The sequence below is a fragment of the Dipodomys spectabilis genome, unplaced genomic scaffold (genome assembly GCF_019054845.1).
Source record: "Dipodomys spectabilis isolate Male_0828 unplaced genomic scaffold, ASM1905484v1 ptg000004l, whole genome shotgun sequence".
Classification (NCBI taxonomy): Eukaryota; Metazoa; Chordata; class Mammalia; order Rodentia; family Heteromyidae; genus Dipodomys; species Dipodomys spectabilis.
In genome coordinates, this window is record NW_024870681.1 from 1373212 (window position 1) to 1387146 (window position 13935).

The 13935-nt window shown below is 39.7% G+C and overlaps 1 protein-coding gene across 1 annotated transcript in view; it reads left to right on the plus strand.

Annotated features, from left to right (window-relative positions):
• Positions 1-13935, plus strand: part of Ssh2 (slingshot protein phosphatase 2) — a 220943-nt gene that overhangs the window by 178399 nt on the left and 28609 nt on the right. Inside the window, exons 11-12 of the mRNA XM_042690953.1 lie at positions 9864-9910; positions 13439-13585. Coding sequence (XP_042546887.1) covers positions 9864-9910; positions 13439-13585 — 194 coding nt within the window. The remainder of the gene's footprint in view (positions 1-9863; positions 9911-13438; positions 13586-13935) is intronic.

Below are 13935 nucleotides of genomic sequence, written 5' to 3' on the forward strand. Positions count from 1 at the left end.
AAGAGTCTCACAGACTTTCCTGCCCAGGCTGGCATTGAGTCATGATCCTCAGATCTCAGCCTCCTGAGTAGCTAGGATTATAGGCATGAGCCACCAGTGCCGGGCTACGATTCTTCTCTTTAACCACCAAAAATATCTGTAAATGAAAGCCTAGTTCAAATGGTAGAGCACCAGCCCTGAGCAAAAATGAATCCCTGAAAAGAAGTCATGTTAAGAAAGTGACCAAATCGGAGCTGGGAAGGTAGCTCAATGGTAGAGCGCTTGCCTTGCATGCCTGAGGCCCTGGGTTCAATTCCTCAGCACCACATAAGCAAAAAGAAAAAAGCCGGAAGTGGCGCTGTGGCTCAAGTGGTAGAGCACTAGCCTTGAGCTGAAGAGCTGAAGGACAGCACCCAGGCCCAGAGTTCAGGCCGCACGACCGGACCCCCCCCCCCCCCAAAAAAAAAAAAGAAAGAAAGTGACCAAATCTGCAAACTTAGAAATCATTTTACCATTGAGCTAAGATCTCCTTCCTTTTTTCAGGGTCAGGTATCAGACCCAAGGCCTTGTATTTGCTTAATAAGAGCTCTACCACTAGCTTGAGCTTGGCCTTTTTTGTGTGTGCTGATCCTAAGGCTTGAACTCAAGGTCTAGACACTATCCTTTAGGTTTTTGACTCAAGGCTAGTGCTCTACTGCTTGAGCCACAGTTCCACTTCTGGCTTTTTAATGGTTAACTAGAGATAAGAGTGGCACAGACTTATTTCTTTCCCAGACTGGCTTTGAACCTCAATTCAGCTCGTATGGAGAGGGAATGTATAGAACATATTTAAAGAAATTCTGAAGTAAAGGTATAGGGTAAGAAAAGGTTCTTTTTTTTTTTTTTTTTTTTTTGGCCAGTCCTGGGGCCTGAACTCTGGGCCTGGGCGCTGTCCCTCAGCTCTTCAGCTCAAGGCTAGCACTCTACCACTTGAGCCACAGTGCCACTTCTGGTTTTTTCTGCTTATGTGGTGCTAAGGAATTGAACCCAGGCCTCATGCCTACAAGGCAAACGCTCTACCATTGAGCCACCTTCCCAGCCCAAGAAAAGGTTCTTATACATCCTTACAAGTGTACAAGTACAGCCAGGCACTGGTGGCTCACTCCTGTAATCATAGCTACTCAGGAGGCTGAGATCTGAGGTTCGCAGTTCAAAGCCAGCCCAGGCAGGAAAGTCCATGAGACTCTTATCTCCAGATAACCACCAGAAAAGTAGAAGTGGCTCTGTGGCTCAAGTGGTAGAGTGTTCACCTTGACCTGAGGAGCTCAGGGACATCGCCCAGGCCCAGAGTTCAAGTCCCATGACTGACAAAAAAAAAAAGTGAACAAATACAGTTATAGTACTTCTCTTAGCTGGAAGCCTTTGCCCAATTAGATTTCAGTATTATCAGTTCTCCTGGAGGCTATGTAACTTGGCTGAGAAAAAGCTAGATGTGAACAGAGAACTTTTGCTGAAAAGCAGGCAACCTTTTCAATTAAATAAGAGAAACAAAAGAGTATTGGGTATACAAAGGGCCCATGGATATAAAAGTAGCTGAATTTTTATGCTTATTTTCTTTTTCAAGTTTTGGTATTACAAAATCCTTTTAGAAGAGTGTTTCCTTTTCAAAGAAAATTCAGCCTCAAAGTGGTTATATTTATTGTAGGTACAGAGAAATTTAGAGTATGTGAGGAGAAATGAGACAGCAATCCATTGTATTCTTTTTATCTTAGTCAAGATTTTTGTCCCTAGAAATACGTGGCGTAAACTAGGAAGGAAAAGTTAATAGAGGTTTTATGCTTGGTTAAAACATTGAGACTACAGAGTTGATAAGGATAGGGATATCAGCCTTCAGAGATTATGTATTTATCCTATCAGAACTCCCAGTACAATTTTTTTTTGGGGGGGTCCAGTTGTGGGGCCTGAACTCTGGGCATGAGCACTGTCCCTCAGCTTTTCAGCTCAAGGCTACCACTCTACCACTTGAGCCACAGCGCCACTTCCGGCTTTTTTTCTTTTTGCTTATGTGGTGCTGGGGTATTGAACCCAGGGCCTCATGCATGCAAGGCAAGCGCTCTACCACTGAGCCACCTTCCCAGCCCAGTACAATTCTTTTTTTTTTTTTTTTTGGGTCCGGTCATGGGGCCTGAACTCTGGGCCTGGGCACTGTCCCTCAGCTCTTCAGCTCAAGGCTAGCGCTCTACCACTTGAGCCACAGCGCCACTTCCAGCTTTTTTCTTTTTTTGCTTATGTAGTGCTGAGGAATCGAACCCAGGGCCTCAGGCATACAAGGCACACACTCTTTCCAGCCACCTTCCCAGCCCCATCCAGTACAATTCTTATTAGTATAAATATATTTTCTTTTATTTTGCTTGGAACATTTGGACCCCAGAAAGACTGTTGTCTGATGATAACATCTGAAAAGAACTCAGTTACTTGGATCTTTGGGCTGGTTGTACAGTATTGGGAGAATGAATGAAATGGAAATGAACTCTTATTTTAAGATATATTGTAGGCTCCAGATTTCATTTGACATTTCAGTATGAAGAAAATTAGGACATTGTAAGCATGAAAAGCCTGGTATTAAAATTTAAAGATTGGTTATGTTGGGAGCTAATATGCTTAATATTTGTATTGAAGACAGAAAAGGAATTGCACTAAGCTGACGCTAGTTCTTTCAGACTGAACCTGAAGCAGCCCTAACCACAGCCCAAGTCATTTTTTGTGACTTCATCAGTAAACATTGCATGTAATTTATTTTACCTCTGGATAGGTATCAGTTTAGATTTTTGGATTTAATTTGCCCTAGACAGTAGATTAAAACCATGGACTTTTCCATCATGTCAAGGGTATTTCTATGTAACTGGATAGAGCTCTACAGAGGATTTAGATTTCTAAATTAAGAAGTAGTCACATTTCCCTGGCTTCAGTTTAGGCTTCTCATTCTTTATTGTTTGTTGTCTGTCTCCCTAAAGTCCTTTATAGTTTCTTTGGTGTGGGAGCTAGTTTTCTAAAGGCACAGAATCTTCCTAATTTTTTAAATTTTTTTTCTAGTATTCTGGCTTGAACCTTGCTTGTCCATACCTTCAGCCTTGATTTTTGCTGGTTAATAGCAGATAGAGTCTTGTAGACTTTTTTGCTGGCTTTGAACCTCTCTTTATCCTTCATACATATCTTCTGAGTAGCTAGAATTACAAGCATGAGCCACTATCACCTGACCCCTTCCATAATTTTTGAAAACAAGTCAGCTGTAGACATTAGTAGGCATTTTTTTTTTTGCCTTTTTTTCTCAGCAAGGTGAAATTTACTTCTGTGCAGAAGGCTGTGCCATCAGCCAAAAATCTGGCAAGCAAGCATACCTAGCCTTTTCTTTTTTTTTTTTTTGGATCCAGTCATGGGGCCTGAACTCTGGGCCTGGGCACTGTCCCTCAGCTCTCCAGGTCAAGGCTAGCGCTCTACCACTTGAGCCACAGCACCACTTCTGGCTTTTTTCTTATGTGGTGCTGAGGAATCGAACCCAGGGCCTCCAGCATGCAAGGCAAGTGCTCTACCACTGAGCCACCTTCCCAGCCCCCCACCTAGCCTTTTCTTAAATGGAACTTCAGCACAATGTCTTTGATATCTTCCACTTCAACAGTTATATTACAAGTCACTTGTAAATGTGATTGTAGTGATTATATGACATTTGATGACTTTTAAGTGATTTATGTGTTTATTTGATCACTCATTCAAAAAAACATTTGTTGATTCTCTTTATTGTACCAGCATGAGACTAGGTTACTTGTATGGTCTGATCTAATTCTAAAAGGGTGATGAACCATAAGGGAGAAAGGCTCAGAAAAGGCCTATGGAATCAAGGACACCGAGATGTCTAATCAGGAGATTAAACAGTTAGAAGATATCAGTAGTAATATTAGCAAGAGTGGTGAAGGCAGAGGCCAAGGTACTATGGGTTGAAACACATAGAAAATAAGAGGGACAACGCCCAGGCCCAGAGTTCAAGCCCCATGACCGACAAAAAAAAAAAATAGAAAAAAGTTAATATTAGCCTGTATTTCTATAGATCTTATCTATGAAGGGAAGAAAGAAATAGTATCTAAGGGAGCTTCAGAATAGAGAAAGAGGTTTTTCTTTTTAATATGGTATAAACTTTATAGGTAGGAAAGATGCCTATTGAATATATAAGACTGGAGTGGGAAGGGCATTCCATATCTAATTCTGAAATAATAGGTAAACTTTATTTTAAAGTGTTTGCCTTTGCAAAAGATATAAACAGCTCAGAAACAGAAAAATGGATATTAACATTGTGAAGTTGTTCACTTTCACTCATGAGAGAAAAAAATTTGAAGTTATTCTGAGATAGCATTTCACACATGATATTAATAAAAATTCAAAAACTAAATCACACATTTTATTGACAGCGTTATGAGGAAAAGTGGCACTTACATTATTGTTAGTAGGAATGCAGAATTGTTAGTCCTTGGTTAGAATAAAGTTAGTGTACATTTAGTTTTTTTGTCCAGAAATCCCACTTTCACAATGTCATATTTATAGACTAGTTTTATAAGTTATATCAATACCTAATGAAGTACTCTTCAGAAGTAAAAAAAAAAATAAAGATCTCTATGAACTGTTATGTAAAATATACAGTTCTAGGTTATATGGCATAGTTTTGAAAATAGTTTTTGAAGAGCTAAGGAACAGCGCCCAGGCCCAGAGTTTAGGCCCCACAACTGACAAAAAAAAAAAGAAAGCCCTGACTGAGTTCAAATTCTAGTACCAGCACACACATAGAAAAAAAAGAAACCAAGCTGGGCGCTGGTGGCTCACGCCTGTAATCCTAGCTACTCAGGAGGCTGAGATCTGAGGATCGCGGTTCAAAGCCAGCCCGGGCAGGAGAGACCGTGAGACTCCTATCTCCAATAAACCACCAGAAAACCGGAAGTGGCGCTGTAGCTCAAATGGTAGAGCGCTCGCCTTGAGCTGAAGAGCTGAGGGACAGCGCCCAGGCCCAGAGTTCAAGCCCCACAACCGACCAAAAAAAAAAAAAAGAAAAAAAAGAAACCAAAGAACAAAAAATTATAGTATACTACTCTGTGGTATGAGAAGTGGTAATATATATTTGCTTATATTTTTAATAAAACATAAGCAGTATAAACTATAAATTAATGAAAATAGTTACCCATAGGAATTAAAGATATAGATGTTTACTTTTTCTTCCTTCCTTGATACAGAATATCACTGTATAGCCCAGGCATGCCTCAAACTTGCTATGTAGCCCAAGTTATTTTGAATGCTATCTTCTTACTTTAGTTTCCCAAGTGAAATTATAAGCTTACTTTTTTAAAAACTTTGAATTTCCATTATGTAAAAGTTTTGCTACTCACAAAATTAAAGATAATAGGAAAAGCATATTCTAAAATTGGGTACACAGAACAAATTAACACAAATATATACCAAATTGAGACCTTATAGAAGATAATTTAAATAACTTTTAGGCAGGATTCTTTGCTTTTTTCCTTAGTGAAATATGACTATCAAATAGACCAACCAAAATATTGAATTTAATAGGTTTGTTTTGGTCATAGTGGGTATAGTAATGTTCAATTTATTTTCTTAGTAGTGAAAATGAGTTGGGAACCAAGGTTTTAGGGAGATTAGGGAAATAAAAACGCTGAGTCAAGTCAAAAAGAACCTGTAAATGTGAATTGGAGATAACAGTTTAAACTCGCTATTTTTAGAAATATTTCTTTGCTTTGTCTGCCAAAAATTTTTCCAAGCCCATGTAATTAATACTGGTATCTTGATTACACAATAACATTCTTTATTAAAAGAAACCAGAGTTCTTTGAGAAATGGTGAGTCCATTCACAAAAGTGAATCTGGAAGTTGTTTTTGTTTGTTTGTTTGATATACTTGGTTTTAACTCAGAGCTTGAAGTTTGCTAGGCAAGCACTCAAACACACTTGAGGTTATGTCTCCTGCCCTTTTTCTCTAGGTTTTTGTTTGTTTGTTTTTGTTGGACATGGGGCTTAAACTCTGGGCCTGGCTACTGTCCTAGTACTCTACCACTTTGAGCCACAGCGCCACTTCCAGCTTTTTCTGTTTATGTGGTGCTGAGGAATTGAATCCAGGACCTCATCCATGCAAGCACTCTTAACACTGAGCCACCTTCCCAGCCCTTCTCTAGGTATTTTGAGGTAGGGTTTTATTTTCTGCCTGGACATGCCTCCGGACCACAATCCACCTAGTTTAGGTTTCAGTCATAGCTAGGATTACAGGCTCATGCTACCATACCATTTCTTTCCATTGAAATAAAATCTTTCAAACTTTTTGTCCTAGACTACCCTAGAACTGTGAACCTCCCAATCTTAACCGTCATGTAGCTATGATAGCAGGCAAGCATGAACTCAAGGAGGAATCTCATGAATTTTCCAGGCCTGTATCCTAGCTACTCAGGAGATTTAGGAACACAGTTCTCAGCCAGCCTGGGTTGACAAATAGAAGAGATTCTTATCTCCAGTTAACCAGCAAAAAGCAAGAACTGGAGGTGTGACTCTACCAAGAGCACTAGCCATGAATGAATAAAAAGCCGAGTGAGAGAGTGCAAGGCCCTGAGTTGAAGTCCCAGTACACATAATACAAGAAAGAGGAGAAGTGGGGTGGAGGGAGAAAAAGTCTCATAAACTTTGCCTTGAACCAACAGTCCTGGATCTCAGTCTCAGAAATGACTAGGAGTCTAGTAGCAAGCCACAGACATGAACTGCCAATGCCTGACTAGGAAAAAACTTACCTTGATGAGATTCCTTCCCACTTGCCAAATTCAGGACAATTTGAGCATCAAAATAATGTTAAGTCGGGCGCTGGTGGCTCACGCCTATAATCCTAGCTACTCAGGAGGCTGAGGTCTGAGGATCGCAGTTCAAAGCCAGCCCGGGCAGGAGAGACCGTGAGACTCCTATCTCCAATAAACCACCAGAGAACCGGAAGTGGCGCTGTAGCTCAAGTGGTAGAGCGCTCGCCTTGAGCTGAAGAGCTGAGGGACAGTGCCCAGACCCAGAGTTCAAGCCCCATAGCCGACCAAAAAATAATAATAATAATAATGTTAAAAGCAGCTGAGAGTTAGTGGCTCAGTTAGAGTCCCTGCTTTGAAGCCTGGAATTCAAACTCTAATATTGTAAGACAGGAAAGAAATAATTTTAATAAAAAGATGGAAAGAATAGTCAGATGAAGCTGTATTAGGGATGAGCACCAGCTAACATACACAAGTATCACTGTTTTATAACCTCCAGAAAAATAGTTTATTTGGGCAAGATGAGAAATGGGCATTAAAACCAAAGGCTAGGGTTGAGAATGTGGCTTAGCGGTAGAGTGCTTGCCTAGCATGCATGAAGTCCTGGATTTGATTCCCCAGTACCACATACACAGAAAAAGTGGAAGTAGCACTGTGGCTCAAGTGGTAGAGTACTAGCCTTGAACAAAGGAAGCTCAAGGACAGTGCCCAGCCCAGCGGTCAAGTCTCAGGACTGGCATAAAAACAAATAAATTTTTAAAAAAACACAAAGGCGAGTGGAGCTGTGGCTTAAAGTGGTAGGATGCAAAGAGAACTTGGGGACAGAGCCCTAAGTTCAAGGCCCATGACTGCCAAAAAAAGGCTAAAAGTTACTATGAGACAGTGTATTCACACAATCTCTAATAATGACTATCCCTAGATTACTAATTAATTGCAAAGAAACCTTTATAGTAGAGAGATATGGCAGATACAAAGAAAGGTACAGTGTACTTAAACTCAGCATACTAAATAATGGGGCAAACTAATAGTATATGTTTCCCAATTTAGAACATAATGTCACTCTTGTAAAAAGTTGGAACTGCCAGGTGCCAGTGGCTCATACCTACCATCCTAGCTACTAAAGAGGCTACAATCTTGAAGATCCTGATTGATAGCCAGCACAGGCACACAAACCCAAGAGACCAGGACTCAAAAATCTTACCTGTGGCCACTTTTGCTCATTGGCTAGTGCTCTACCAACTAAGCCATACCTCCAACCCCAAATCCAAGAGACTCTTATGTCTTAGCAAAAAGCTAAAAGCAGAGCTGAGGATCAAGTGGTGGACCCTCCAGTCTTGAGCAAAAAAGCTAAGCAAAAGTACAAGGCTTTGAGTTCAAGTCCCAGTACTGGCACAAAAAAAAGTTTGACCTGAATCTGATCACAGAAAATAATCTGAAAAACCCAAGTTATAGTGCGTTCTCTTAGTTAGCAGAGCTGAAATCTTTTTTTATAGAGTGTAAGTGTCATGACAGACTAAAAACAATAAAAGAGTAGAGAGGGACTGGGAATGTGGCTTAGTGGTAGAGTGGCTAACATTCATGAGTCCCTGGGTTCAATTCCTTGGTACCACATAAACAAAAAATAAAATTTAAAAAAAAAGAAAGGGAGGTATAGGCTGTTCCATATTAGAAAAGGAAATAGAAATATGGCAACCACATGTAAAGTATGACTTTTGAGTTCATAAAGGACATTTGGGAGACAGTTGTGGAAATTCAAATATGGACAGTGTATTAGGTTATTGAATTTGTGTTATATTTATTGAGTATGATCATAGTATTTTGTAAGAAAATTTTCTCATTAATAAAATGAATACCAGGAAGTAGAAACATGCTTGTGGGGGATGGAAGGAAGCACAGGAATAGAGGGAGAAAGAGTGAGCAAATGTAGTCACCATATTCAATGACAATATGTAAAAATTGAACTACATAACTTGAGGGTAGGAATGAGAGGAGGGAAAATGGGGAGAACAGTAAAAGGGGTAGGTGACATTGATCAAGATGCATTGTTCTTATAACTTGAGTGCTCTATATAGTTTTTTTGTTGTTTTTTTTTTGTCGGTCGTGGGGCTTGAACTCTGGGCCTGGGCGTTGTCCCTCAGCTCTTCAACTCAAGGCGAGCGCTCTACCACTTGAGCTACAGTGCCACTTCCTGTTCTTATAACTTGAATTACAGAATTAAAACCTCTTTGTACAGCTACTTAATAATTTTTAAATGTTCTTGTACCTGTTCGAGTATTATAGTATTCAAATTGCTTTCAAAATGGCACAATTGTATATTGATTGAAAAAAAAAGACGATTATGGAAAATATTCATAACTAATGTGTCTTCCAGATATCCTGCAGAGTCTTAACCCCTCATTTGCCTCTTTTTAAAATTTTACATATGTTTCCCCCTTTATTGACAAAGGCTGCCAGTTCATTGTCTTAGACACACGCACACATTTACACTCTGCCACCAGCCTCTTTATACTCCTTAATTTATAATAAGCTAGGAGAAGTAGGATTGAATCAGATCTCCCCAGATCTGTTTTGTTTTTTGTTTTAGTGAGAAACTCAGGATTAAATTCAGGGCCTCATAAACCAGTCCTCAGATCTAGGTTGAATTTATAATAACATTGTTTTGTTGACTATTGAGCACCTCTAAGTGCCAGGCACTATGCAAGTTTTCCAAAGGTTTCTGCCCTCAAGGAGTTTATTTTACAGTAAGTGAGATAATTAGAAAATAAGCACATAAATATTAATGTACAAATTGTGATAGATACTGCTCAGGAAAATAGTGAATTACTATGAATTTGAATAGCATAGGAAATTGAGTGTAGATTTGATGATGGTCAAAAGTCACTTCTTGATGGTCTTGAGAGAAATTATTTGAATTTTATGAGTCAGCTTTCTTATATGTAAAAAAAAATTGAGGCTAGGAACTAAATATGCTAATATATAAAATGCCTGCTTCTTTCTTACACAGTACTTTTTTTCAAATATTTTATTTAGTTGATTTGCTAATGTTCCCTAACCTTGTCATTTTGGCTCTTTAGGGATCAGAATGGAATGCCTCCAACTTGGAGGATCTACAGAACCGAGGGTAAGCACACAGAAGAATTACTGACAATCCTATGTGAATGAAGTCTCTGTTAATCTTTATAGTTCTCATAAAACTAGTTTTGGTATGGTATGTAACTTCAGTCTTCATACTTGGTACCATGATTCTAAATAGATATAATTTATTTGGGCGGGGGGGAGCGGTCATGGGGCCTGAACTCTGGGCGCTGTCCCTCAGCTCTTCAGCTCAAGGCTAGTACTCTACCACTTGAGTCACAGCAACACTTCCAGCATTTTCTACTTATGTGGTGCTGAGGAATCAAATCCAGGACATCATGCATGCAAGCTAAGCACTCTACCACCGAGCCACCTTCCCAGCCCAAAACAGATAATAAAATTTAATATAAATATAATTTAATATAAATATAATTTAATAAAAATTCCAACTGCTAGCCAGGTGCCAGTGGCTCACGCCAGTAATCTTTGCTACCCAAGAGGCTGAGATCTGAGGATCACAGTTCAAAGTCAGGGGGCTGGGAAGGTGGCTCAGTGGTATAGCGCTTGCCTTGCATGCCTGAGGCCCTGGGTTCGATTCCTCAGCACCACATAAGCAAAAAGAAAAAAAGCCGGAAGTGGCGCTGTGGCTCAAGTGGTAGAGCGCTAGCCTTGAGCTGAAGAGCTGAGGGACAGCGCCCAGGCCCAGAGTTCAGGCCCCACGACCAGACCAAAAAAAAAAAAAAAAAAAGTGAGCCATAGCAGGAAAGTCCTTAAGACTCCTAACTCCAGTTAACTACCAGAAAACAGGAAGTGGCACTGTGGCTCAAGTGGTAGAGCCCTTACTGTAAGCTATAGAGCTCAAGGACAGCATCAGGCCCAAAGTTCAAGCCCCAGAACTGATCCCCCCCCAAAAAAAATTCCAACTGTTACATTCTCTCACTTTCCAAAAAGTTCACTTGTATTAATGGAAGATTTTTCATTTGTATTTATTTTTTGTTTATGTGATACCAAGGAATTGAACCCAGGGCTTCATGCATGCTAGGCAAGTACTCTACCACTAAGCCACATTCCCTGCCTAATGGAAGACAAATGTGCAGGCTCAAATAAGCCCTGAGATCAAACCCCAGAACCATAAAAAAAAAAAAAAAAAAAAAAAAAAATCCGCAAATGTGTACATTGTTGGTGCTCTTTAAAATCAAGTGTAGAGCCTAGGCGCTGGTGGCTCACGCCTGTAATCCTAGCTAGTCAGGAGGCTGAGATCTGAGGATCATGGTTCAAAGCCTGCCCGGGCAGGAAAGTCCGTGAGACTCTAATCTCCAATAAACCACTAGAAAACTGGAAGTGGCACTGTGGCTCAAGTAGTAGAGAGCTCACCTTGAGCTGAAGCGCTGAGGGACAGCGCCCAAGCCCAGAGTTCAAGCCCCATGACCAACCAAAAAAAAAAAAATCAAGTGTGGAAGCCAGGCATAGTAGCTGACACCTATAATCCTAACTGATAGAAAAGATCAATTTGAGGCCAGCATGGAAGGAAAAAAAGTTTGTGAGAACTCATCTTAACAGAAAGAAATGACATGTTAATGAGCACTATCCTAGCTATAACAGAAAGCATTAACAGAACAATCTAGACCAATTGGGTAAAATGTGAGATCCTATCTCACATTTGAGCTGATGGCTCAAACATAATCCTAGCTACTCAGGAGGCTGAGGATCACAGTTCAAAGCCAGCCAGAGCAGGAAAATCTGTAAGATTATCTCCAGTTAACCAGAAAAAAAGCAGTAAGTGGAGCCTTTATTCAGGTGATACAGTGGTGGCCTTGCACACAGAAGTTCAGGGACAGCATCTAGGCTCTGAGTTCAAGCTCAGGACAGGCACAAAAAAATATTATTGTTGTTTTTATTTTGGTGCCTGTGCTATCCCTGAGGTTTTTGTACTCAAGACAGCACTATTTCCAAAATTCTAATTAAACAGAGCAAAAAGAACTAGAGCTTGTCTAACAAGCACAAAGCCCTGAGTTCAGACTCTAGTACATATGTATGTATGTACGTACATACATACATATACATAGATATACATACATACATATACATACATACATACATACATACAAAAGGGTAGGATCTAGCAGTGTAGCTCAGTGACAGAGCACTTGCCAAATGTGTGAGTCCTTAGGTTTAATCCTCAATACTGCAAAAAAGGGGGAAAAATACATTGAACTACATATTTGAGGTTTACAGTTGTTCATTCAACATTTAATGAGTGTCTTTTGTGGATCAAGCATGGTACCAGTAAACCATTCTGAAGTAAAACTCACTTCTTGCCCTTTTATCCTTTTCTAGCTTTTTGAAGAGTAGGTTATGAATGTTAAATGGGTAAGCGTCTGAAATTGAAGAAAACTTGCCTTATATTAAGAATTTTGGGGCTGGGAAGGTGGCTCAGTGGTAGAGCTCTTGCCTTGCATGCATGAGGCCCTGGATTCGATTCCTCAGCACCATATAGCACAAAAGAAAAAAGCCGGAAGTGGCGCTGTGGCTCAAGTGGTAGAGTGCTAGCCTTGAGCTGAAATGCTGAGGGATAGCACCCAGACCCAGAGTTCAAGCCCCATGATCAACCCCCAAAAAAAAAAGAATATTAAAATTGAGTGAGCCAGGCACTTTAAAAAAAAAAAAGAATTTTGTTAAACTGTTTTCCATAACAATTTCACCATTCTACATTCCTACCATGTGCTTGCTTTTACTTTTGTTAGTGTCCTATTAATTGGCTTTGATGCTAAGTCAAAACATTAAATTCACACCCCAGAGAAACAAAAATTGTACACTTGGTCTTAACCACAGAGTTGGTTAGCCCTGGCTCTTCATTTTGTAGTCATTTTCAGAGATTGAATTTGTAGAACCCTACATTTGTTTGTGAAAAGGAAGCAGCTTCTACAAAGAAAAGCTAGTGAAACCATGTTTTAACAGTGAACTCTAGTGATTCTGAGTCTGCATAGCATTGGAAAAAAGATAACAAAGTAAATCAAAGGTTAAATTGAGGTGAATACAGTAATATATGCTAGAAGACATTTTTGATAGAGAAACCCTTTTCTGCAAGTATCTCAGTATGGGATAACCCTCCATTAATTTTGCTGCCATAGCAGCCAGGAATGCAGCCAGATAGAGCTGAAGGAATTTCAAGTCCAGCTCTCCTGACCCTCCCAGCCCTGGCCTCATTTGCCTTTCACAAAGTTAAAAGAGAGTAATAAAGCAAAGCCTAAAATTTGGCATTTAGGAAAATGGAAGAAATTTTTCCTTTTCTCTTTTTTTTTCTAGATATACATGTCAGTGGTCCAGTTTTATAGAAATAAATTCTAAGAAAATGTATTAATTTTAGTGACAGAAAGAAAAGTTGCTAGGTTATGGGTCCAAGGTTGATTCTTAGGAGTAAATATGAGGGCTATTTCCACAAGACTGTCAAAGACAAGTTGTATAACTATACATGTAAACTGAAAATGAAATGTTAAAAGTGGCAGATACAGTGCTAGAAATTGGATATAGCCTGAGTAGCAGAGAACATATTCTTCCCTTGGTTTCTTCACAGGGTGCGGTATATTTTGAATGTCACTCGAGAGATAGATAACTTCTTCCCAGGAGTCTTTGAGTATCATAACATCCGGGTATATGATGAAGAGGCAACTGATCTCCTGGCTTACTGGAATGATACTTACAAATTCATCTCTAAAGCAAAGTGAGTAATAACCCCACTCAGACATTCTGACCCTGTTCTTTAGACACCACATAGCTGAGCTAAAGGCATAGATAATTTAATGATGGTCCTAAGGAAAAAGGGGACTGAGATTTTATAATCCTAGGAATTTTTTTTGTCAGTCGTGGAGCTTGAACTATGATCTTCAGATCTCAGCCTCCTGAGTAGCTAGAATTACAGGCATAAGCCAAAGCCACCAGCACCTGGCCTTAGAATTTTTTTATGTGTGCCAGACCTAGAGCTTGAACTCAGGGCATAGGTGCTGTCCCTGAAACATTCTAATACTTGAGCCACAGCTCCATTTCCAGCTTTTTTTTTTTTTTTTTTTGTAA